The sequence below is a fragment of the Antrostomus carolinensis genome, unplaced genomic scaffold, assembly GCF_000700745.2.
Source record: "Antrostomus carolinensis isolate BGI_N321 unplaced genomic scaffold, ASM70074v2 scaffold20649, whole genome shotgun sequence".
NCBI lineage: Eukaryota > Metazoa > Chordata > Aves > Caprimulgiformes > Caprimulgidae > Antrostomus > Antrostomus carolinensis.
In genome coordinates, this window is record NW_010339480.1 from 1,953 (window position 1) to 27,796 (window position 25,844).

Genomic DNA, 25,844 nt, shown 5'->3' on the forward strand with positions numbered 1-25,844 from the left:
AGTGTGGTCAAAGGTCTTGATTAGGGGCAATCCTTACTCTGTTTTATGTAAGAGGAGACGGTGAGATGACTCTTTTATCACTTTTGTGTGTTTTGTTGGGTTTGGTTTTTTTTTTTTTTCTTTAAACAGGGGCTTCAGTATATTTTTCATGGCTAAGAGTAAGCACCCTAAAGTTGCCTGTAGATGCTGTTTTTACAATTAATAACTCTGCTACCTGAAATACTAATGAATATACTCAGCTGTTCATATGTGAGCAGTTCTATGTGGGACTGCTTCGCTAAGACAACTCTAAGCAGGCTGGAACCGTGATACTGTACTCTATAGATTTTATCTTCATTTTTTCAAAGCTTTGTGCTGTTGTACTATAGTTTATACTAATATTTACTTTTTTATTTTAGAGTTGCTACACAAGTTTACAAAACCATCCTGGAATTTAAGCAGTTATGGAGCTGGCTCATAGTTTGTTACTGAACGAGGAAGCATTAGCTCAAATCACAGAAGCAAAGAGACCAGTCTTTATCTTTGAGTGGTTAAGATTTTTGGATAAAGTGCTGGTAGCTGCTAACAAGGTAATTTAATGTTTCTTCCCATCCACTCCCCCCTCTTCCTTTTTTTTTTTCTAAAACATTTGTATTAGTTTCACGCTGGATAAAATTGGCAGGTAGTGGCCAGGTGATAACTGTGTGATTTCAGATTCGGCCTGAAGAGTCTCTGAATTAGTTTGTAGCTTTTAAGTCTTTGATGGGGGGCGGTATGACTGTTATATAACATGTAGCTTGGTTTGAATTCTCCATTTTCATAACTGTTTGGAAGGAAAAACTTTTCCTCTCAGAGTAGGGATTCTGGATGGTAAAGAGAATTAAAAAATGCTCTAGGCAGGTATTACTGTATTTTTAGTAAATATTTTTGAAAAGTAAAAATTAAATAGATGTTAAATGCTCAGAATTAGCTGTTACCCTGCCTCCGCTATTATTGAATGTATCTCAAATCTCTGCGAGACAATTAATTTGCTGAATTACATACAAGTGGGAGAGGTATAAGATTTACTTGACTCTTGTAGGTTTTTTTGTGTGTTGGGTGCAAGACACAGGTTTAAATGACTTTTCTTATTTTATTTATTTTTGGTCTGTTAACAGACAGATGTCAAAGAAAAACAGAAGAAACTTGTAGAACAGCTAACAGGACTCATCAGCAGTTCCCCTGGGCCACCTACACGAAAACTACTAGCAAAAAATCTTGCTGCTCTCTACAGCATTGGAGACACATTTACTGTTTTTCAGACCCTTGACAAGTGTAATGACATCATCAAGAGCAAAGATGATACTGCAGCGTACCTGCCCACAAAACTGTATGTTTAATATTATTACAGAAAAGAAGTTATTTTTAAGCAGAGTGAACCTGGATATTACAGAAGAATCTGCCTGCATATCTGCATGTTATGTTTACTTATATTTTGCATGCTTATTTGGAGTTTACATATGCTTGATATAGCAGAGAAAAGAGCAGGGTTGAAGATTGTGGAGGGCAGGACTGAAAGGGGACACATAGGTGGCAAGGGAGTATCTTACATTTCTTCACATGCTTATGTCATGGAGAGGATAACAGTTGATGAAGTAATGCAATGAAGAAATTCCACCGGTGGGATTATAGCTGATTGCACTCAGGTACCCCATTTAAGATGGAATCTGCAGATTGTCAAACAAGAGCATTATCTATGCCAAGAGAATTTTAATCAAACCTTGAAGTTTTTCTTTCCATTCAAGTATTGCCTGTTTATATTCCCCTACTGTGATACACCACACAGGTTTCTCAAACAGAGTCTGTATAACTGGATGCGTGTGTACATTATGTGGTCCAGTTCATCCTTATATATAGAAAGAGTCTCACTGGTAGGAATTTGGTTAATGCCACAGTGCTGAACTGTTTTTAGGACTCTCCCACACATACTGCTTCACCTGTTCACAGTGTCTAGTGAGCCCCAGTTTGAGCTTGCCTTCAGACATTATCATCACAATAGGACTGTTGAAATAATCACCATTTGGGCAGGTATTGTCCTCCCTTAATTTGAAGCTGTTGGAACTCTGTGAGGAACCTGTGTAAGCGGGAAGGGTTTTGTAGTATAACATGTTCTGAAATTTATGCTGCGTACTCAAGTGGTAGTCCAGAAGGGTTTTTTTACTGTATAATTTCAAACTTCAGTTTCTGACATTTCTGTAGAGGAATTGTGTAGGAGACATGCCCATTAAAGGATAGGCCGTAATGAGCTTGTAGCAAATAGCTTTGCTAAAAAGTCTTTTACCCAGGAATTTCAGATTTAGAAAAATAGCCTTGTTCCTGTGTGATGAAAAAGTGCACGTTTTCAGGAGCAATTTGTGTATAAAACTGCAGTATGATATTACTTCAAATATTTCTAATCTCAAATGGAGGGCAAGGAAAACATGTATGTAACTGTTTGAATCCAGTGATTTTTTACAGTGCGTATACATTTTCTTGTGTTATGCAATAATATATGCATTTTAAGTTCTTAGGCTTGAAAAAAAAAGTTCAGTATCTACAAAAATGGGTCTAGATATATTAAACGGTAGGGGTTGTCTTGCAGAAAAGAGACAGTTTATTGAAACACAAAGCTCTAACCTTGCTGAGATTTCAGCATATACTTATCTTCTCCAGAATTTTTCACTCTCTGTGTGGATCCTCTAATAATACCCATTCAAATACATTTGTGCTCTTAGAAGCTAATAACTTTTCTGTTACTTTTTTTGTAAACCAAGAAGTTATTTAAATACACAGTGTTAAACAGCCAGTGTAACTAGTGGATAATAAATAGATTTTTATTAATCAATGATGATTAAAACATACATTTCTGTTTAAGTGTTTGGCTTCATTTCGATGATACAGGAAAAGTGTACACTGATTAATGCCTTTTTTCATAGGGCTGCTGTGGCATGTGTTGGAGCATTTTATGAAAAAATGGGCAGAATGCTGGGTAGTTCTTTTCCAGAAACAGTGAATAATCTTTTAAAATCTCTGAAAAGTGCAGAGGTAAGTTTCAGATTATTTTATATATGTGGTCTTGATTCCATTTAAACTGAAACCTGCTTCCTCCAGAGGTGTTTCCCAAAATTCCAGGTTTGTTGCTTTCTATGTAGAAAAGTGCATAGTTATTATCTAAACATGTGCATGTATTGTTACTGCAGAGAGTTTATACTTTTGTCATATGAATATTATAGCAGTTATTTCTTTGTGGCATCAATAATTAAAATAATAAAGTGGTTGTATCTACCACTTCTAATACTGTGTCAGGATTTCTGCTCGTGTACCCTGAATAAATGTTCATTTGTTTGAAAATGAATAACAGATACTTAAGTTTTGCAACACAGATGTTACTCTGCATGTGAGCAGAAGACATTGTGCCCTGAAAAAAAGAGTGTGTCATAGTATCAAAAGAATATGTCCTGAGCTGTCAGTGGGTTTGATTGGATGCAAATAGCTCTGTTGTTGGGTTGGTTTGGGGATTTTTTTTGTTTTAGTTTGGTTTTTTTGACATCTGTAACAAGTTAGAAGGAGTACTGATTGTGTGAATCTTGTCCTGGCAGCTCTTCAGCTGTGTCATTGTACCTGTGTGATTTTTTTTTTTATGTTATTTGTTTTTTTTGTGCCCTCCAACTGTAAGTTCCTGCCTGTTAGCAGGCTGTTGACTGCCTGAACTTCCTGTTCCCTCATATCAACTGTTTTTTCTTTTTTCCTGAAGCTGTAACAGATAAATGGTGGGGCAGGACAAAAGTGGCTTGTCTAGGACCAATTTGTTGGATTGCCTGAGTTCATCTTAATTTAGCAACTGAGGCAGTTTTAGTAAATCTGTGTGTAGTGCTTATTGCTATCTATAACCAGCTAGGTTTTGGTTCTGTATTACTTCAGTGAACTATATTATTGGTGTTTCCAAAATATTCCTACACAGTAGCAGGAAAATGCATAATTATGCACCTGGTTCTTGATACAAGTACTGTGTACACATTTTTACTTTTTTTTTGTGTGTGTATGTGCAGTCTCAGGGCCGCAGTGAAATTCTGATGAGTTTACAGAAAGTCCTAAATGGACTTGGAGGAGCAGCAGCTTCTTGTCACCGTGATATTTACAAGAATGCCCGGTCTCTGTTGACGGACAGATCTATGGCTGTACGATGCGCAGTGGCTAAGGTGGGTGTGTTTCTCACTAGTTCTAGAAATTCTTTTGCTGTGACTGTGAAGTACCTATAGATGAACTGTGACCTGTTGATTATGATGGGAAATTTGATAGTTTCTTGGGCAAGGTAAGTCCTTAATAATTTACATGGAAGGCTCAGACATTTGACTTATTTCATGTAAACAGAGGTACAGTAATACTGTCTTCCTCACTTTGTAAACAAATATGAGATTGAATAGATTAACTGTGAGTGTCAGTGGGAGAGGTTTTTGGTAACATAGTTCTTCTGTTGTGCTTCCCTTTTTTGATTTTTATTCATGTGTTAAGCTGGTCCATGAGTCTTCTGGTTGTTTACTCAGCTAAGTTACTGGACTGATAGGAGAGTTGGGCTGAGAAATTAACTCTTAAAATATTAATAATAAAATATGTGCTGAATAAACCTGACAGTTACACTGATACTTAGATAAAAGGTAAGAATGGTCTCCATTGGTGCTCAGCAAGTCTCTTTTTCCTACAGTGTCTGCTGGAATTACAGAATGAAGCGGTGTTTATGTGGACAGCTGAACTAGAGAACGTTGCAACACTGTGCTTTAAAGCTCTGGAAAACTCAAACTATGGTGTGCGAGTTGCAGTGTCAAAGCTTTTGGGGACGGTCATGGCTACAGCACTGATACCAAAACAAGCAACAGGTACAGTCCTGGATTCCATTTTCAAGTGGACAAACTGCACCTTCAGTACCATGACGCATGACAGTGTTGCACGATATATTGTAGTTCTGGTAGATAGAAGCTTGTAGTTGGATTGTTTGGTTTAATAAACTCTAACATAAAAAGAGTCAAGAGCAGAGATTCCTTGTTGTAGTCATACAAAGAAAGAGAGGCAACTATCAAAAATCACTTGGGAAAAGTAGCTTACTTTTTAAGCATGAAAACAAGCTGTTATCTGAAATGTTGGCTAGATTTATGTTGGCAAGACAGTTGTGAATTGATTAAGTCTGACTTCCTGATTTCAAGATCATTGCTTATGTTTGTTGGAACTTTGGGAGTAAATGATTACTTTTCTTTTTGCAAAAGTGATGCGACAGAATGTGAAGAGAGCCACGCTTGAAGAGGTCTTGGAGCTCATGGCCACTGGATTTCTGCGAGGAGGATCTGGTTTCCTAAAGAGTGGTGGAGAGATGTTAAAAGTAGGAGGATCTGTCAACAGGGAAGTGCGAGTTGGTGTTACCCAGGTTTGTGTTAAGCTGTAATTTTTTTAAGTACCATTTATAGATAACTAACCCTTTTAGTAGGAAAAATAGACATGTGTTCATTGTTTACAAGTTTAGTTTGACTCGCCTATTTTGAGATGTATATGTGGTGTTACTCACCTAAGATACTTTCTTTTATTATCAACGTGCAGTAACAGTAGATTAAAATAGGTGCTAAGGAAAGCTTATTTGATCAGTGGATTAGCTCACAAAAATATTTGAAAACTTAATGTATTAAGACTTTAGCTCCCTATTCAAATTTAATTTTTTTTAGAGAGGACACAGTTTTGGCCGTTTGTATGTGCTGGCTCTCTTTGCAGTTGCTGGGTAAGGTTAGCAGCCTTAATTTGTTAAACTACATTTCTTCTCTCCATATCTCTATATAGAGTAGATGAAATCTGCTGAATGTGGAAGCTCCACTTGTCTCATAGAGAAAGGTGGCAGTAACATCTCTTCAAATTCAGGCATTCTCTTTCTGACATATATTTCAATATGCTGCAGTAACTTGCCAGAATGCAGATTTTTTTGATCATAGGTTATTTTGTGAAACCTTTTTATTTTTCTCATCCTTTTTTAGGTGAACTTGTCGAAAATGCCTGGTTTTCATTGTGAATTAGAACACATTCAAGTTGCTGCCGTTATTGTTGTTATATTCTTAAATTTTTTAAGAGGAGACATATTTATAGCAATGCACTGGGTTTCCTTACTCTCATCCAAAGTGTATTTTGCACTTCACAGTATGTGAGGCAGTAGAGGAGCTACTCTTGGCACTGGAAACAGTTTAGCTTCAATGACAAAGACCTGGCTAATGGATTGATTCATCCTGCTTAACCTCAGGGTTGATAGTTACCAACTGGTATTGCTACTATACTGCATTATGCATAAGTATAACTGTAGTCTTTAGTCTTTGGTGACTGAATATAGTCTTCTGTTTTTGTTTTAATTGGATCTGTATGTAACTTCTGAATCTGCAGGCCTACGTTGTCTTTGTTACAACATTAGGAGGTCAGTGGTTGGAGCGCAACTTTGCTACGTTTTTGTCTCATGTACTTGATCTGGTTTCCCATCCTCGTGCGACTCAGACCCACGTGGAGGCAGTTTACTCTCGAAGATGTGTGTCCTTTATCCTGAGAGCAACTGTGGGCAGCTTACTCGGAGAGAAAGCACAGATTGCAGCTGCCAAAGATATATGTCAAGCCATTGGTAAACAAATGAAGGCAGTGGGTGAGAACCATTTTTCTTTGAGACCTGTTGAAAGTTACTGTCATATACTGGGTCAGCTGTTTTTCAGCTTTCTTCTACTGTGAGGAGTAATTTTGTTATTGTAAAATATAAGCTGCTTTCTGTTTGAAATGCAATATCCAAAAATATAAGTTCTACTTGAAAAGTGATTGTGTAAAACTGCCTTGTTATCCTGTGAAGGCTTTTCACATTGCATTTGCTTAGAGTGGAAGGAAGTGAGGAAAAAAGTGTGCATTTTGCAGTCTGTCTTGGGATAGGTTGTACTGAAAGTCGCACAGAGTTCTTTTTTACCAGTGTTGAAGATCCTGTAGATTAGGGTACTTGTGTATCTCTCCATACTGATATCCAGTTTGATTTTTATTGTTGACAAATAAAAGATTTAATCTGAAGACTGGAATTAGAAAATATAAATATGGCCTCTTTGCAGAATCTTGTAGAATAGAATGTGTCATCATTAAGAAGACTGAAAAAACTGTTGGCATTTTTTTTTTTCCTATGGAGTGAGTTAATTTGAGCTCGAGACTGAGAACATAAACTGGAATTGCACAAGAATGCATTTACCAAACATCTGTTTCTTCTCTTCTGCTACCATCTAATTGAGTTTAATGTTTTAACATATGGAAATTGAATTGATTTTGAAACTTTTGAAGGTTCTTCTCATTACTATTTTTTGATAGAGTAGGTATGTTCTGATGGCATAGGTATGGAACCTTAAAAAGGTTCTGATTACAATAAGTATTACTTAATACCCTTAAATATTACTTCCAGGAAAATAAGTCTATTGGAAATACTACTTCTGAGATGAAATTGTTGCAGAAATTCCTTGTCCTGCCACCTTGTCAAAGTTGCAGGAAATTCTGTTATGTATTTAGATGATAGGAAGAACTGTTTCATTTTTGGAGCATTTCTGATAAATTTGAGGATAAATTGAGGGAATTTTTGTTTGGTAATGATTTTCTAAATTTGTAATGTAGACATATTAACATTAAGCTGATATTAAAATCCATTTTCTTTGAAATGACAGTTGCTGCTTCTGAGATTGTGTAGGAGAAGGAACTTACAGTGGGATCTATGAACTTAATTGGGTAACTTTAAGATGATTAAAGCTTGCAATTAATTATTTACTAAGGTCTGATATTTTTTTTTTTTCAGTTTTATTCCATATATATACCTGCAAATTTGTATGCAGAACCTAGATATGTCAAGATTATATTTTTAGTTACTGTGTATACCTAGGTGAAATACACAAATGCTGCATGTGTGTATGTGTATACTTACTTTAGTGTGCTGCCATCCAGAGTAACTGCTGGGCATCTGTTTTTCATGGTCTTTGGATGACTGGTTTTGGCTAGTAGCTGTAAAAATATTTCTCTTCAGAATGCATTTGCTTTGTGATTTCACACTATGACCAAACTTGTTTGTTTTAATATAGAGTTGATGTCAAAACTGTCCCTTTCTATCCTGTATTTATTCAGGTGTGATTCAGTGGTAGTTAAGCAAGATACTTTTGTTTTCTTTTCTGCAGAAGCAGTAGTGAATGATGCTAACAGTGAAAATAAATCAGGAGCTGCTGATGTAGCTGCAAGCCAGCATGTAATGGTGTGTGCCCTCCAGGAGCTGGGTAGTCTGGTTCAGAGTCTGAATGCCACCGCATCTCCTCTTATTCAAGAACCCTCTATTGGTATGCAAATAAATTTAACTAGATTTAAGTGAGACATTTGAGCAATTAATATGAAATACCATTAAATTTAGTTAAATAATAATTTAACTTGTAAGAAATAAATTGACAAAACTGGCCCTCCCTGTAGCACTCCTGATAGCCAAGATAGCTAAGTTTGTCCAGTTCATTGTGTTTAGTACCCTAAATTTAGTTCAAATTTGACAAAGTATTAAGCAACTGTTTTGATGGAAATCTGCCCAAAGCTCTTTTTAGGGTGAATAAAGTTGTGATTTTTAGCATGGATTTGTTTCCAATAATGGTTTTATAGGAAATGCATTGTTTTGGTCTATAAGATCTGAAATATTTGCTCATTGGAAAGCTGTATTGCCTTCAGATACCAAAGTTTTGTGGGGAGGCTAAGGGTATTTGTCAGAAGATGAAGCTGTGGATAGTCCCATTTTAAAAAGCTTGTTATTTGGCTTGAGTTGACTAGGGTTTGTGTGGGATTTACTTCTTGGTTGTTTTAACATCTGAATCTGTATTTGTACTGTAGTGTTGCAATTTTCAGTTTTTCAGTTGTGAGTACCTGTGCTTTTTTTCCAATGGAAGTACAAGCTCCTTTAGACATTTTATGGAGATTGTTGTCTTCATGCATATGACATTCTTCTCATGCTGATTTTGCTCCAACTATGGGGTGGGAAGACTGTGGTCATGTTTATTCCTTCTAGCTGCTACACCCCATAAAAACAGAGGAGACTGTGTCTCGGAGTTGTTTCTGCTAGCTGCTATGAAGTAGGAAGGTAGAGGCTGTTCACTGGCTACAGAGAAAGCAAAAGATTAGGGAGCAGTGGAGGCTTTGCAGTAGGAGTTGGTAAGGTGAGAGTTCTGGACTAAGGAAGGTGTTGATGTGGAGACAGGTTGAACTGCAAAGCTCACAGTTAGAGGTCAGGACTAGCTAGACGTGGAGGTTCAGAAAGTATAGAATAATGCAGGGGGACAGCACTGTGTCAAAAGCAGAGTACAGCAGACATCTGTGGCATGTGCTTGTCTACAATGTGAAGCAAAACTGAAAATCAGTCTTACTGTTGCTGTGTTATTGTCAGTCTGTGTAAAAGATGGGCAGATTGTAGGAATCATCTCATCCAGTGCCTGTTCCCTTATTGGATTTTTGGGTGTTCAAGTAGTAGAAATCAGGTCTGTGGCTTTGGCAGGTACAACTTTGGTGATAAAACCTGATGTGGAGCACCATAATGCTATTAACACTTCTGTCTTTCCTTAAAGAAAAAAGCAAAGTCATAAAATTCAAGTACTTTAATTTTGACTTTCTTAACTTTCATGTTGCCTGCCTAATATTGAATCAGTTCACTTGCCTATTTATATTAAAAAGTGCATAATAACTTTAAGATTGTAACCTCTTTTCTGTAGGTCTGTTGGAGACAGTGACTTCAGTTCTTCTTCATCCCAGCATGGCTGCTCGACTTGCTGCCGCATGGTGCTTGCGGTGTGTAGCTGTGGCATTGCCTTTTCAGTTGACTCCATTTTTAGATAGATGTGCAGAAAGACTCAACAATCTGAAGACCTCCCCTGAAGCTGTTAGTGGCTATAGTTTTGCAATGGCTGCTTTGTTAGGTGGTGTGCATCAGTGTCCCTTAGGTATTCCTCATGCCAAAGGAAAGGTGAGATAATGAATGTTTCGTCTGTGAGTGTCCTAAAAGATACCTTTTTATTTAGAAGTAATAACTTTGCAAAATGTGACATGGTAACAAGTTAAAGCATTATTGAAATTGAACTTGTGCCTAGCAGGAGAGCAATGACTAGAGCCTGTGCTTATAATATTTCAGTTGTAATATTTACCAGCTTTTTTCCACTCTCTCTTTCGAACTTACATTCTTGTTTGGCATATTAATAAATACTTGCTGAAGAGAATATCACTGTCTGTTGCCATACATATAACGCTAATCATCTGCATTAAATGTAATCTGCATTCATTCTTTATAGAAGGTCAATTTAAATTATTTGAGAACATCTTTATATATGATCTGTAAGGGTGAATGTGTAGCAGTAGCTTGCAGTGGCTTAATTTATATTTTTAAAATCCATTGTTTATTGTCACTGGTGCAGATGGTGGTCAGTATTGCTGAGGATCTGTTACGAACTGCTGCACAAAACAGCAGACTCTCCTTGCAGCGGACTCAAGCTGGATGGCTTTTGCTTGGAGCACTTATGACTTTAGGTTTGTTAAAACAGTTGCTTTTTGTTTTGTTTTAATGCCTCTCTGACATTTCTGATTATCCACTGAGGCAAATGTTCTTCACGTATAATCAATCCAGTATCTAGTATGAGAGTATTTGTATCAAGGGAAACGGTGTTAGTTTGTTTCAGCAGTGTTGTTTATGTGAGGAGACATGAATTATTAATGTTTATGTAAGCTGAAAGATAGTAGAAGGTGTCCTACCTAAAAAAAAATAAATCTGCTCTATTTTTGGAAACTCAGCCTTTAGTAATTTTACAAAAAGGGCAAAATTGCCCATAATCTTCCTTCTTTAATGCTGTGGTATAGAAGAAATGGACTGTAAATAAAATGTCATGAGCATTCCAACAAGTTGCATGTGTGCCTCAGGATAGGCAAGAGTACTGATTATAAATGTTTAAAAACCATTCAGTTGTCTCTTAAAAAACCTGCCTCATGTATAATTGTTTGGATCTGCCATCACAGAAATATCAGTAGCCATATTTTGAGCAAGGTTGTAAGTATACTCTTGAATTTTGCAGCAGTAGTGCTTTTTTGTTTGAAGTGTTTTATACTGGAAAATATGATAAAGTTCTGATGCATTCTGCAGTATTTTGATCTCTCAGCAAATGCCAAATACCATTTTGTTTTTCATTTTGCTTCTTTAAATTGTCTCTTTTTTTTACCAGCTTGTTGTCGTGTTTTTCTGACATTGTAGCACTATTTTGGTTGTCCTACTCCAGAATATTTTTAATGCACTTGCACTGGATCTTCTGGAGCTTTTTCAGATGTTTTCTTTAAACTTGACCATTAAACTAGTTACGTTATCGGTAACTCTCAGTTATTTTTCTACTCATTGTATGAACAAGTTAGGATAGGCTAAAGAGCTTGCAGTCAAAATAGTAATATAAAAAAATTAGAAGTCAGAAAAAAAGAATAGTAAAAAGACAGTTGGCAGTAGTATAGAATTTCCTATTTTTAGTACTGATATCAACAAACAAACTTAAGTATACTATTTATTTGCCACACTTTCAATCTTGAAATGAGAGAGAATTTCCTTTGTTTTTCATTGGTCAGGTAGGGAGAAAAGGAAGAGAAGTGATGTAAGAGAAAAATAGCTGAAAGAGCAAAAGCCTTCATGGCAGATTTTTCACACTTAATTAAATACAAGTTTTTATTATATTGTCACTTTATTTTTTTGCACAGGTCCTTCTGTTGTTCGCTATCATCTGCCTAAGATGCTGCTGCTATGGCGAAATGTGTTTCCACGTTCTCTGAAGGAGCTGGAGGCAGAGAAGGCAAGAGGAGATTCTTTTACCTGGCAAGTAACACTGGAAGGCCGCGCTGGAGCTCTGTGTGGTAAGAATCTCGAACTTCGAGATTACAGGTGTGCAGTAAACCAAAACGTGATGCCAGGTGTTGCAGAGAGAACTTCTGTAACTTCCCTGCTTTCTTTGAAAATAAGTAACATGTGTCAGATGTTCATCAGTATGACCTGGTTTTGGTATATAATTTTATGAGCATGTCACAGTCTTTGAAAAAACATTTTCATTTGCTGCTTTTTTCATATTCTTTTAGGATCTGTATCTTGCTTATGCTTTATATTTGTTTGTCTCAGTAAAATTTTAATTTAAACTATTTTGTTATTAGCTATGAGAAGTTTTGTTGCTCACTGTCCTGAGCTGCTTACTGAGGATGTGATCAGGAAATTGATGACACCCATAGAATGTGCCATGACAATGATGTCACAGTAAGTAGGCAGTTTTTGCTTTTTATTTGCTTTTGTTTTTTCACAGACCTGAAATACTAAAATTAATTTGTTTTAATTCATGTTCTGATTTAGTACTGCACTGTCAGTGCTTGTTCATGTTGAAAAAAACTTTTATGAGTATTGTGTTTATGGTTGTTAACTTTGTAAAAGTAATATATTGCATAGCCTGTGCTGAAGGGCCTACCATGGTAACTTTTGTTAACTGTGCTTTGGATTTCCCATTCAGTGAGCTTTTGACTTCATGATTTGCTTAGCTTTGTGCAAGAAACGAGAAAATTAAGATACTGGTATAATAGGCGTTAATCAATAAACTCTGCTCTTACGAAGTGTACTAATGAAAAAGCTGGAAATGTTTTACAGAATAAAACTAAAACCACAGTTTTGGGTTGGGTTTTGTGGTTTGATCTCTCCCTTCCTCCCCTGCCTTGCCCTGATTAAAGGTAGGCAATACATGTTTGGTTTACAGCAGTGTAAAAAAGTTTGCTCCATACAACTACTTCTGAAAATGTACTGATAATTTAGTAATGCAGCTCAGAGTAGTTCTCTGAACACTGTTTTCTTGTCTTACAGGCTAGAGACATATCTTGTGAAAAGAAATCTGAAAATACTCTTTTCAATAACTGCAATATTTCTGGCTATCTCTTTCTCTTTTGATTCCATAGCATTCCATCAGTAATTAAAGCCCATGGAGCTCATCTCAAAGCTAGTGCAGCTATGGTCCGTTTAAGACTTTATGATATATTGGCTTTATTACCTCCGAAGACATATGAAGGTATATAAATTTTTTTAAAATGTTATTAAAGTAAAAATTTATTTACTCCTTTTGATGTGTTTCAGGTGTTTGCCTTTGAAGCAGATCTAAGATTCAAAATAGAATACTAGAAATCTACAAGAGTCTTGTACTGTATTCCTCATCTTTGTGTCATCTTAAGAGTATAACTACAGGGAATGACTATTGCAAAATATTAGAGTAACACTTAAAGTATAATAAGTTACAGTCGTGTTTATAGGATTGAGAGGTATGGAGGTCATCCTGAAATCCAATTTAGGTGTTTTATGTCATTGTTACTTAAAAAATAGAGAACATAATTTCTTAGTGTTCTCAAAGGGCAGATGTGAGAATAAAGATTTAGTTTTGGTTTCTGGTGGTGTCTTTTAAAAAAAAAAATCTGATTTGATCTATTAGAGAGATTTATGCTGTTATTATTATTAAACTGCCAGGCACTGTCACATGATCTGACAGATTAGCTTTTTGGTTTTTGTTTGTTTGTTCTCTGTTCATTCATTAAATTTACATGATCACGTGGTTGAGCAAATTTTTGCAAAATCTGGATTGTCATCCTGTAAGGGATGGCCTGATCTGTTGTTTAGAACATTGGTTTGGGAATTGGGAGTCCAGGGTTCTGTTTGAAGCTTTGCTCTTAATTCTGGTCTTGTCAGGTTTGCTTCTCTGTTTGCTACCTTTTAAATCAAGGTAATGGTGCATACTTTGATTTGTAACTTCTGATCTCTAGCTGAAATCTTTTGGATAAGAAGTAGAAATGATTCTTTTTAATGCCCATCCTTTCAGGATCATTTAATGCACTTCTTCGAGAGTTGGTTGCAGAATTTACATTGACAGACAACTCTGCTAATACAACCACATCACTCCTAAGGTCTCTTTGTCATTATGATGATAGTGTTCTTCTTGGCTCTTGGCTGCAGGAAACGGATCATAAGTCAATTGAAGACCAGGTAATTCATTGTTCTTCTGTTTTTGTATTATCTATACTATCTGTCTGTGTGATGTGCATCTGGGGGAGAAGCCTTCTAAAACTCGAGCTTCATGCCTTGTTTTTAGTCTTATTTTGGAGCTTTGTTAGGTGTAAGTCCTTCCATCTACAGTCTACCATTTTGCTGAAAAACTGCCTGCAGCTGAGATGAGTAGTGTTATGCAATTTATATGGTTGTGGTTAGTGAACCAACTTTATTTCCTTAAAACAAAACAACACTTTCCCCTGCCCCCCTGATCTTCCTAGTCTAGCATTTGTTCTCATATATTCTTTTGAACCAGGAGAAATGTAATTTCAACTTAATATTAAATAATTAACAAGTTGTGAAAATAAGTTTTTCTTCAGGGAAAATAGATGATTGTTTAATTGTGTTTCCTGAAAGAATGATGGTTAGCAAGTATTTTCATGATGATAGGAATGTTAGTAATTTTAGTACTGTTTCTAAATCTTTCTGTGCAGGGAATCATTACAGCCAAAACTGATAATTTACTGTACTATGTTATAACCCAATGCTCAAACAGAGAGTGAATGAATAATCTTTTCTCAGAAATGTCACTTTATAGTTAGTGATTCAGAAGCTACTCTTAGTACCAGAATTAATCTGCTTTTCTTCAATTTCTCCTTCTTGCTACCAGGAGTGATAGTTTGTGCATTTATCCAGCTGTTAACTGCTTTGACCCTCTGGGATTTAGTGAGCCCTGTAAAGGCCAGTGTGCGTATGCAGGGGGACACTGCAGTTTCATTCAGGTGTTTGGTAGCTATTTTGTTATTCTAAGCTACCGCACACTTGTTTTGGTTATCTCTAGTTCCAAATTTTATATGTGAAAGTATATTCAGAGGTATTCATATTATGTGGCATTTTGCAGCTTCAGCCAAACAGTGCGTCTGGAAGTGGTGCTTTGGAACATGATCCTTCTTCTATTTATTTGCGCATCCCTGCTGGTGAAGCCGTACCTGGTCCTCTTCCTTTAGGAGTGTCTGTCATTGATGCATCTGTGGCTCTCTTTGGTGTGGTTTTCCCTCATGTCTCTTACAAACATAGGTCAGTTTACATCACTGTTCAATTTCAGAATCTAATGCCTTGTTTTCTGGATAGTTTTTTTGTTTGTTTTTTCCTTGTAATAAGAACTGTCTTTCAATTCAGAGTTCAGTATTTGGTGTTCATTCTGTCTCAGGATTCCAGAATGCCTACTGAGTTTAGAAATAAAAAGTGATTTACTCACTCAGTTTTATCAGTTTTGAAGATCAGTGTTCAGAAGTGGAGGCTAGATTCTTCTGTCCTCTTGCTACATTTAACAATAGTAGTATCTCTGCAACAGAAATTTCCTGCAAGCGTCTATTGTAATTAACTTCAAATCAGCCCTGAAAACATAGCAGTGACATTGATTGAATTTGATTTATACTCAGCAAATTATTTTATGCATGATGAAAAAAAGGGCATGGAATTTGGCTTATTTTCCTTTGTGTTCCACATACCTTTGCAGAGTTAGGAGTTGTCAGGTCTACTTTTGTCATTCAGTTTAGCTGATTTGTCACTGAGCACAGAGTAAAAGCAGCTCTAAGACACATTTCAAAGTAAAATTATCCTTCAGTGCAATCCTAACGGGAACAGTTTTTTTCCTAGCAGTCAATCTCATTTTGCAGTAAGTGCAGGATAGACTTGAGACCAGCTTGCAGTAATTCAACTTGGTCTGTATCTGTTGTTAGCTATGGTAAGATTTGACTGGGGAACTATGGAGTAGTTAAGAATGCAGATTATTCATTAAACTCCTGTTCCTGGTATCTTCTGAGGAGTACTCCTCCTCCCAGTAGCAATTTCTGTCATGGTTAAATGGGGGGAAAATGGAGGTTAAATGGGGAAAACAATAGGAACAATAATAGGCATATGGAGGGTAACACTATTTTGAACAGTAGTGGAGAGGCAGCGTTTTTCCACTCTTGTCTTCATAGCTTTCTAGTTACACAGCCAAATGTGTCTGAAGACTCACTTCTTCTTGGTGGTGTTTTGTTCAAAAGAAATAGTAAACATTTGTGGATGAGCTAAAAGAAAGAGCAAAGGGACGTTCAGAATAACTCTACCCTTTCTAAGGTGAATGCCTTCTGCAGCCCCTGAAGCATAAACTCTGTGACTGAACTGAAATGGCTCTTTTGTTGTGTGTGGTTTTTTTTACCTGCTGTGTTTTAGTTTGTATTTTGAAAGAATATCACTTAAATTAAGTTCTTTCCTTTGTTTTAGACTACAGATGTTGGATCACTTTGCTGAATGTGTTAAGCAGGCTAAAGGTGTTCGCCAGCAAGCTGTGCAGCTTAATATCTTTACTGCTGTGCTTAGTGCCTTGAAGGTAAAACTTGTAAACTTGTAATGTATGCCAAAGTTCAGCAGTTTGATTCATTGTGATTTGTATTTGATACAGAAGGCTGTTAGAAGAACATTGATAAAGTTACCACTTAAACATTCGAAAGTTTGAAAATACCAAAATTGAAGCTTTTTCAGATACTAGCATGAGCCTCTTGTCTACATGTATCAGTACAGAGAATAGCTGAGGCTCATGTAGTCAGCATTCTGTAGTATTCAGACTTGGGGGGTTTTTTTGTCTTTTTCAATCCTGTTGCTTTTTTTGCACTCGTGGATTTAAGTACTTTGTCATATATACTAAAAAACCCCCTCATGTCATAGAGTGTTGTGCAGATGAGGCTCATGGAAATAAAAAGAAAAAGTAGATTTGGGTTACCATTTTGGGTATCTTAATTTTTTCTTTTTAAGACTCCCTAATATTGCATAGAATTCTCACGTTCAGTTATGGCTTTGACTTCAGTTATGGCTCCGTGTTCTCTATCTACACTTGGAAATTCAACCTCGTGCTATCAAATCAGGAAGCTAGACGGCAAGCCACAAATCTGAGAAATACTTGGTTTCATTGACTGGCATTGCCTCAAGGCTTTGTGGAACAGTGTCTTAGAGTGTAGGATTTTCTTTCTACTAGTCAAATTTCTTAAGGCACTTCTATTTTTTTCCCCGATGCTATTTTATATCATTCCCAATTCATGAGTTTGTCAGACAATATCTGTCATTGTCATCCTTGTTCATCTTAAGAACAACAAAGTCCTGTGCACCGAGAGAACTACCGTCATAGAAGTACCAGCCTGTAAATCAAAGATTGAATTAATTTCTTCTTGTCTGGCTTTTGCCATGCAAAAAAAAGTCTTCCTAGTTTAAGCTAATTGTTACTGGGGCTCCTTGTCCTTGGTTGATGGGCAAAATACATTGGCAAAACAGCACATCTCTTACTCACTTTGTTCTTAGAAATATGAACCATGTTGCTACAAGTTGAAAAATAGATTCTGAAACAGATGCCTGGAATTTCCCATGCCATACCAAATCCCAAAGAATTATCAAAATTGTAAGAGCTGAATGAGGATTTCAGAACAGGAAATTAGAATCTGTGGTAAAGCCATCAACTTGTTCCTATATAATACATGCAGTTTTTGGACTTCACTTATGTTTAATTATTTTTCCTGAAGTAAAAGACTTCTCGAAAGTTGTAGTGAAAGGTGATGTTCTATTAATGAAATATGGGAACCAAAGAAGCTGCAGAAGCAATGTTTAGTGTTACTATTCTGTAGAATGTTCATATAACAGGCTGTATAAATGTTTGCAAAGATGTGATTATTTTCATGTACCTAAAATGTCTTTGATTTAAGTGATTCTTGCAGAAACATAACTGAGCTGTGGTTTTTCTGTCTGAGAGAAAGAGATGTTGCAGATTTTTTTTTTTTTAAAGCGTCTCTTTTTTTTCTGGGGTATCCTGTGTAAAGCTTACTCAGATTCAGTAGCACTGGGGTGCATGTAGCACTGGAATGCATTTGATAAAAAGACTAGTGCAATGGGCATTCCTTTGTGTGAAATAGGTACAGTGTTGGCAAACATAAGACTGTGTTGTTGATTTTGAATTTTAAATATTTTCAGTTCAATATTTTAGGATAAATGATCATAAATTTAAACAAAAGTGCATCACTTTTATTTGAAGGTTACGAATACAGTAAAATTGCTCTTATAGCTTCCCTTTCTCCTGTTTTGGAATTTTTTTCTTTTTTTTTTTTTAATGTAGGGTTTAGCTGAGAATAAAAGCACGTTAGGACCAGAAGAAGTCCGCAAATCTGCTCTGACGCTAGTAATGGGTGCCCTTGATAATCCTAACCCTATTTTGAGATGTGCAGCAGGCGAAGCTCTTGGCAGAATGGCTCAAGTGGTTGGAGAAGCTTCTTTCATTGCTAGAATGGCTCAGTACAGTTTTGATAAGTAAGTTGGCTTTGATTCAGAAAAGGAAATAAAAATATAATTTAATGTAGTTTGGAAGATTCCTCTACTAAATACCATATTAATTATTCTCTTCTCTTCATGCTTGAATGCTGTGATTATATAGATCTAACAAACCTTCAAACGAAGTCTTCTCTTTTTGATTTATTTCATGATTCTTCCAGGAGTAGAAGCAGAGTTGTTAAACTACTTGGAATGTGAAGTGATACCATGGAATAGTTTTTGATGAGTTACTTGAAGGTGACTAAACTGCTTCAGATAAATTAACGCAGCTTATACTAAGTGTGTCTACATTACGAATGGTGCAGTAGGGGTTCTGTTTAATCAAAACATCTTCTTTATGTATTGATTTAACTTACCTACTGGCCCATAATTTTTATGCATATTCTGTTGTTAATCTTGGATCTGTAGGAAGATGTCTGGTAGATATAACAAGACAACGTGTTTCCCAGTTTTCAGCTTAAATTTAAGACATCGACCTATCTGTGAATTAGAGTGCACCTGCCTCAGGGCTGCAGCCCATGTTTTTGGCTGGGCAGGCTGCATGTGCATAGCCTCAGTCCAGCTCTCCTACCTCTGGGTAATTCAGTTTTTCCCATAATTTCATCTTGTAATAAAGTACATAATCTTTACTGTCTTTCCTTGAATTTCTATTACTGGGACTATTTCCTTGGCTTCTTATCTAGGATTGAAGTTGTTAATGGTTGCCAGTCTGACACTGTCAAGTAATTTCTTTATTATTTGAGATCTTCATTTACTTTGCTGTTCGCTGATGCCTAAGAGCATACTTGCCTCTCATATACAGACAACCAGGGGAAAAAAAAAAAAATCTTTCTTTGTTCTAATTAGGATATCCTTATTTTCTCTCTCTTCCCCAGCCCCAGAAGAGGTTATAATTAAAAAATTATGTATGTCACGTACATTCAGAAGCAGTAGTATTGTGAAAAATGCTCAACAAGTCACTGCTTCATACAGCTAGGTCATTCAAAATGCTATTCATTCTGTTTTAGTTTCACTAATAAAACACTATTAAAAAAAAAAAGCTTTATTGGAAAAAATCATAGAACTCAGCTGTAGAAGAAAACAGCTGTATTAAAAGCTATTCAATTGACTTTTCATTGGAAGAAGTCCTGGCTATGGATTTCTTTGTAGTTCCTCAATACGTGTTGTCATTTTTCCATTCCTGATTCCTTTTCACTGCAGTGGTCTAGCAATGACTTTTCTGCTTATCCAATTAGTCTACTGTGAAACATTGGTAAACACTAGATGCTTTTCCTGAGTTCTTTCACTTCTGAAACTCTGTTCTTCTAAAATTTCAAGTTCTGACAAGGAAGAAAGTATTAAAATATCTTTTTTTTTTTTTTTTTCCTCTTGCCTTATATGTAATCCAGTTTAATAGCAATTTAAATTAAGTACATTGGTTTTGCTTTTGTTTTTCAAGGTTTCTGAAGATCTTGTAAGGTGACCTGCAAAATTCTCTTAGTCATTTGCACTTTTACGGTACTTAAGAGTTCTTTGTAACAAACAGAGTGAATTACATGATTTCCTTTTATTTAAACATTGATAGGTTAAAATCTGCTCGAGACGTTGTGTCAAGAACAGGCCATTCTTTGGCTCTGGGCTGCCTGCATCGGTATGTTGGTGGGATAGGTTCTGGACAGCATCTGAAAACTAGTGTCAGTATTCTCTTGGCTTTGGCACAAGATGGAACCTCTCCTGAAGTCCAGGTAAAGAAAAAAGCAATCACCACAAAACTACTTTAAAATTTTCAGGATTAAGATTATATTACCTGTTCAGATGTTCTTTAATAGAGATTGTCACATGAAAGCCAGATAATATGGATGTAGCATGTGCCCAGGACCATGAGGAAAGTGGAACTTCCCTTATAAACTCTTACGGTACAGAATACCAGATATGTACTGCAATTAAAATGTAACCTTACTGTTAGTTAAGGAGGCAGTTGCAAGTGGTCACATTAATTCAGACTGACAAGTGTCTGCTTGTCACCTGGGCCAGAGTAATTCACTGTGGGCACGTTTCTATCTGAACGTAATTGGAAAGCAAAATGTGTTAGTGGTACCTTAGCTGCCTAAACTGAAGCTTTTAAGAACTGGCTGATGGTTAATGTGTGATCAGTTACTGGAGTCTCAAGGTGATGAGCAGTAGTTCGTTCTCTTTGCTCTCTCTCTCTCCATATATGTCATACTGTGAACACAGTATGGCAGTACATCATCTTTGGGGGGTTGTATTATGACAACAAAAATCTGTTGCAAGGTAAACTGCAGTTAGGGGAGAGAAGGGGAACTAGTAGGAGCCAAGTCAAGACAAGGCAAAAGTAGGGAGAGGTTTCTGTCCACTGTGGACTGTAGACATGTGGAGTCTCACAGGAGGACAACTTGACAGCTAAAAGCTGCTGGTAGACTAAAAAGGGGACTAGACATGCTGCTGAAAGAGCAATGCCTTTGGGGTTGCTGAGTATGTATAAACCCTACACAGTTTAGAAAGTTTCCCAAGTTGAAAATACTTGAAAATTGTGAGAATATGTTGTCTTCACTCTCCCTTAAGCATCTGATTGTGGCTGCTGCTGTGAAAAGGAGAGGACTAGATGCAGATGGTAGCTAGATGGACTGTCTTTACATTAAGTTTAATATTATAGGGAAAAGTGCTGAATTTTTTTTCTCCAGCAATTAAATCTATCAAAGCACTAAAATAAAATAATTCTTTCAGAAGGGGAAAAAAAAAAGACATTTTTTGAGTAAAAGCAAGTGTCTTGTGTGTAATTATTGTTCTTCAAGGATTATTGTTCAATTTCATGATATAACCGGTAATGTTTTGAAATTTTTTTCACTAGTTACTGCAAGGAAATTGTTATCTGGAATAGTGACTATTACGCTTTAGTAGCAGGAAGTTGTGTGCCACCCATGAATAGGGGCACTTTACACCCACAGACTGAGAAGCTGAAGCCCCCAGTAACTATACAGAATCATACACCTTGGTTTAAATTGTTAACTTGGTAGAACACGTAACAAGAGTACCTTCATATTTCTTTTCCTCAGGGCAATAAAAAAAATCAAAATAATCAAGCTTGTTATGTGAGAAAACAAGTCTAGTTTCATTTGGAGATAATGTTTAAAAAATAATAATCTGTAGCACAATTTCAAATATCTTTTAAATTTACTTAGTTTATTTAAGGTAAGAGAAAGTTCAGTTTGCATATGTAACTTATTTCATGTATGAATAAGTAATTTTGAGGCATATAATTGCGTACCATTCATTTAAAAGCCAAAATAGTATGTGTTACTGCTTCATGAAAAAATATGTACTATAAAGGGGGAGCCCAGGTGGAATTTTCATACCTACCTTATTTTCTTTTGAGAGTATTAACACCAGGCCACTGTGAAAAGCTAAACTTTTAAACCTCATCCCTAGATCTGTGTGGATACACAGAAACTGAGTAAGGGTAATTTGCAGGAATTAAAGGATAAGCTGTAATGTGCTACCAGGTGGTTAGGACTGTAGAAGTAGTTACGTGATTGGTAGTGCTAATGGTTTTTGGGTTGCATTAGAGAGGATTAAAAAGGAGCAGTTTTAAAGGCAGGTTTTTCAGCTTGCTTCTAAGAGTCTAGCTTTGTAACAATACTGTTGTTTTAACTTGGTCTTTTCAGTGCAAATTGCATCACTTATTTCAGAATTCTCTTCCATTAAATAAGGTCATGTAGGTAGGATATTATAAAGAGATAGCTAATGTTTTCAGGTCTGTCAGGGAAATTTATTTCTTATGAAATGTCGGTGACCAAAAAAGACTTTCCCTTTGCCCACTTCTTACTTTGACAATTACAATAAGTTATTTTTACTCTTTTGTTACTTACTTGTAACTGAAACAGGTTGATCTTTCAACTGTTTTTTTGTTTTTTGGTTTTTTTTTACTCGTATTACACTGGCTATGAACAGCAATGCTTTCTTCTCTTGCACCCTCTAATACGAAAATTAATTAGAAAATGCATGTGAACCTTTCATCTTGTCATGAAAGTCAGTTTCTACTGGAATGTCAAAGATGTTCCCCACTAAGGACTTTGTCAGCTGTCCCTTTCAGACTCCACATCCAGTTTTACAGCAGAATGATTCTCTCTTTCCCCTTGTCTTGAGTCACTCTTCTTTTTTTAATTTTTTTAAGTGGGTGTGTTGTTTGTTTGTATTTTTCTTCATCAAAGTGCTTAACCATTTTTTGCTCAAATTCTTTGTCATCTTTGTTATCCCCAAAACTGCTGGTAGCCAAAGAGTGCGCTAGAGATATTTAAACTCCCAGGTGATAGCTTGAGATTCTGGGGCTTTTGAAACAGTTCAGGAGTCAGAGTAGCTAACCAGACATGTGTAAGCAAGGATGTACAGAGCTAGGCTCAGTCTGCATTAAAAATTGTTTAAATTTCCTAAATGTATTACTGAAAAATATTCCTTTGTTTTTTTGATAGACCTGGTCTCTCCATTCACTCGCCTTGATAGTAGATTCTAGTGGGCCAATGTACCGTGGATATGTGGAGCCAACGCTTTCTCTAGTTCTCACTCTGCTCTTAACTGTTCCGCCATCGCACACAGAAGTACATCAATGCTTAGGACGATGTCTTGGAGCTATAATAACTACTGTTGGGCCCGAGTTGCAAGGTTAGTGGGAATTTGAAGAGAAAACAAAAAAAATCTAACTTGTGTAAAGATAGTATATTGCAGTCTTAAATGGAAGAAAATAAATCTGTTGTAATTGCCGTTGGGGGGGCTGGCGAGAGGGCATGTGTTGACAAATCCAGTTACCGTCCTGCAAGCAATCTCACTTGTGATCCTACTTATGACTACTTGGGGCTTTTTGCAAGACTGCAGTTTGAGATTTGTACAAAGACATTGCAGTGGTGTATAGTGTTATAGCTAATGGCAGATTTGCATTGTAGGTAAAAGACTAGAAACACCCTTGGTGCATATTTTGCTGCTTATATTTTTGTGTATAGGTATGGCAAGAGACAAGACTTTTCCTCCACTTTTTCAACGTGTGACTTTAACTGATGGCAGGAGCTTAGGTTTGACATTGTTGATAATGTTGTGAACTATAACTCATTTCCACTCATTCTTGATATTCTTAGATCACTGTACTTTACTGTAGAGAATAAGATCTTGTCACACCAAACACTGTATCTGAAATTCTGTTTCTCAGATGGCAAACCCATGGATTTGTAATTTTGTCTAACTCAGATTTTTAGGAATATTTGTAAAATGGTCTTTGATGCAATGCCAGAGAGCCATCCACTAGTGAAATTTTAACTCTAAATAACTGGACTTAAATTTCTAGTTATGAAAAATTTCTGGATGGTTTAACTGAACTTGTGTATCTGCTTATTGTGTGTTAACCTTTTAATTCGGAGTGTCATTAACTTTTTAAATAGACATCAACTTATTTAGAATGTCTTCTGCAGGTTACATTTTTCTGTAATTCAAAATTTTTTATAAACCTGATGCAGGTTAATTCTTAAAATACAGAATGGGATTATTTTTCAAATTAAATGAAAGTTTTTGGAATACTTATCCTGTTAGAGCAGTGGAGCTAACAGGGCTAACTAAAATCACATGCATACATCTTTGCTAGCTTATGTGTTAACCTGATATTTTAGTAAATGGTTCTGTGCGTGAGATGTTGCCCATCTGTATAGAATGAAAGAGACTTTAAAAATTGAAATTCAGATAATTTTACTGATTTCATGTCCTGGGAAGATGCTCTCAAAATGTTTCTGACTGAAGGTTGTTGATCCAAAATTTCATTTGGACGGGACATTGTTTACTTGAGCTAAAAAAGAGATATTGAAACACTCTGTAGTGTTTCTTTGAAGCTGTGTGGATACCAATTTGCATTAGGAATTCAGAAAAGTTGCAAGTTAACCAGTAAACTTTGAAGCATTAAAAATTGTTGTTTCTCAAAGATTTAAAGTCTGCAGTTGTCATGTAAGAATTTTGCTGTGCTAAGCATATCATGTTACATCATTAGGTAATGGAGCTACAATTTCAACAATCCGTTCTTCCTGTTTGGTGGGATGTGCAATCACACAAGACCATTCAGACTCGCTTGTTCAGGCAGCTGCCATATCCTGCCTTCAGCAGCTCCATATGTTTGCACCACGGCATGTCAACCTGTCCAGTCTGGTTCCCAGTCTTTGTGTGAGTACCAGCTACATCCCTTTTGCTCCTCATAGTTTTATGTACGTGCTTAGCAGGGGACAGGGGAGGCACTCGGCAACATGTCAAGGATATCCATGTGTAATAAGCAAGCCACATGTGCAAAAACACTGGAGTGCAATAAAAGAATGTCTGTCCCTAAGCCATTTTGCTTCTTTTCAGAATGCCATCCAGCGCAAAGTCATAGGGTTTGATTATTTTTCACCCTAGACAGCACAAAAGAGCAAGCATTTATATATAATATGACAGAGTAAAAAGGTGCTGAAACACTCAGTTTCCTACAACTAATTGTGTGCATAGAGGGAAGTGAGTGAGTTGGGGAAAGGTAGGAGATTTGGGATTTATTTTACCACTGCCAGCATAGCAGATGCTGATGTTCAGATTCTTGTGTTGCTGTTAACATTGCTTTCTCCCATCGTTACTGTTCTGTCAGCACATCCTGGCTTAAGCCTGACTGGAACCCAACACGTGCCAAATACAGCTATAAGAGGAAAGGTGGTGTGTGTGCATTAGCAGTCCAGTACTGAGAAATTTGAAATTTGAAAAGCTCTTCCTAATGTTTGTTGGATGTTTTGCAAAGTTCTTTGTGTCATTCTTTGTGGAACCGGTGGTTCTGTGTTAACTGAAGGCGTGCATTCCTACTTAACATCAACACTGGAACTCTTTCATAGTCTGCCATGCAGACTTTCCCTAGGGCATCCTCTTATTGTTGTATGCTTTCCCCCTCTACTCACTTTTGCTTCCCTCCTGGGGATGCAAGTATGTTCCCAGAATCTGTGACTTGTCCTTTCACTAAATTTTGCATGAAAGAGATACAACGTACCCAAAATACAATGTACCCAAAAGTAGGTAGGCCCTTTTGTACAAATACTATGTACAACACTACAAACGATCCCTATAGCCATTTGCTTTGTAAGTGCCAGTGGGTAGTATCACAGACAATGAAGTTCATTAAAGATTGAGAGTTTTGGAAACTTTTCTTAGGTTTTTCTGCTCTTTCCTGTTCCTTTATGGTCTTCTACTAAACAAAAGCTATTTTCCTTCTCCTTTCTCACATTCCTTACTTTCAAGTCATACTTAGTTTGAGAAGTTGTCTCCTGAATTGTCTTGGATGTTTCTTAATACTGCAAATACATAGATGTGTAGGCAAGGTCTACCTTACCTGCCCCATTAACAAACTTCTCATTGCTTTCTAACTCACTTTTAAATG

The 25,844-nt window shown here is 36.5% G+C and overlaps 1 protein-coding gene across 1 annotated transcript in view; it reads left to right on the top strand.

The window, feature by feature from the left end:
* Window positions 1-443: 443 nt before the first annotated feature.
* Window positions 444-25,844, top strand: part of HEATR5B (HEAT repeat containing 5B) — a 49,012-nt gene continuing 23,611 nt past the window's right edge. Inside the window, exons 1-20 of the mRNA XM_010175867.1 lie at window positions 444-569; window positions 1,137-1,348; window positions 2,934-3,042; window positions 4,047-4,196; window positions 4,700-4,871; window positions 5,256-5,413; window positions 6,406-6,655; window positions 8,199-8,354; window positions 9,759-10,009; window positions 10,455-10,566; window positions 11,770-11,922; window positions 12,214-12,313; window positions 12,997-13,106; window positions 13,905-14,068; window positions 14,973-15,148; window positions 16,343-16,448; window positions 18,216-18,406; window positions 19,992-20,151; window positions 22,894-23,083; window positions 24,447-24,616. Of these exons, the coding sequence (XP_010174169.1) occupies window positions 444-569; window positions 1,137-1,348; window positions 2,934-3,042; window positions 4,047-4,196; window positions 4,700-4,871; window positions 5,256-5,413; window positions 6,406-6,655; window positions 8,199-8,354; window positions 9,759-10,009; window positions 10,455-10,566; window positions 11,770-11,922; window positions 12,214-12,313; window positions 12,997-13,106; window positions 13,905-14,068; window positions 14,973-15,148; window positions 16,343-16,448; window positions 18,216-18,406; window positions 19,992-20,151; window positions 22,894-23,083; window positions 24,447-24,616 (3,216 nt within the window). The remainder of the gene's footprint in view (window positions 570-1,136; window positions 1,349-2,933; window positions 3,043-4,046; window positions 4,197-4,699; window positions 4,872-5,255; window positions 5,414-6,405; window positions 6,656-8,198; window positions 8,355-9,758; window positions 10,010-10,454; window positions 10,567-11,769; window positions 11,923-12,213; window positions 12,314-12,996; window positions 13,107-13,904; window positions 14,069-14,972; window positions 15,149-16,342; window positions 16,449-18,215; window positions 18,407-19,991; window positions 20,152-22,893; window positions 23,084-24,446; window positions 24,617-25,844) is intronic.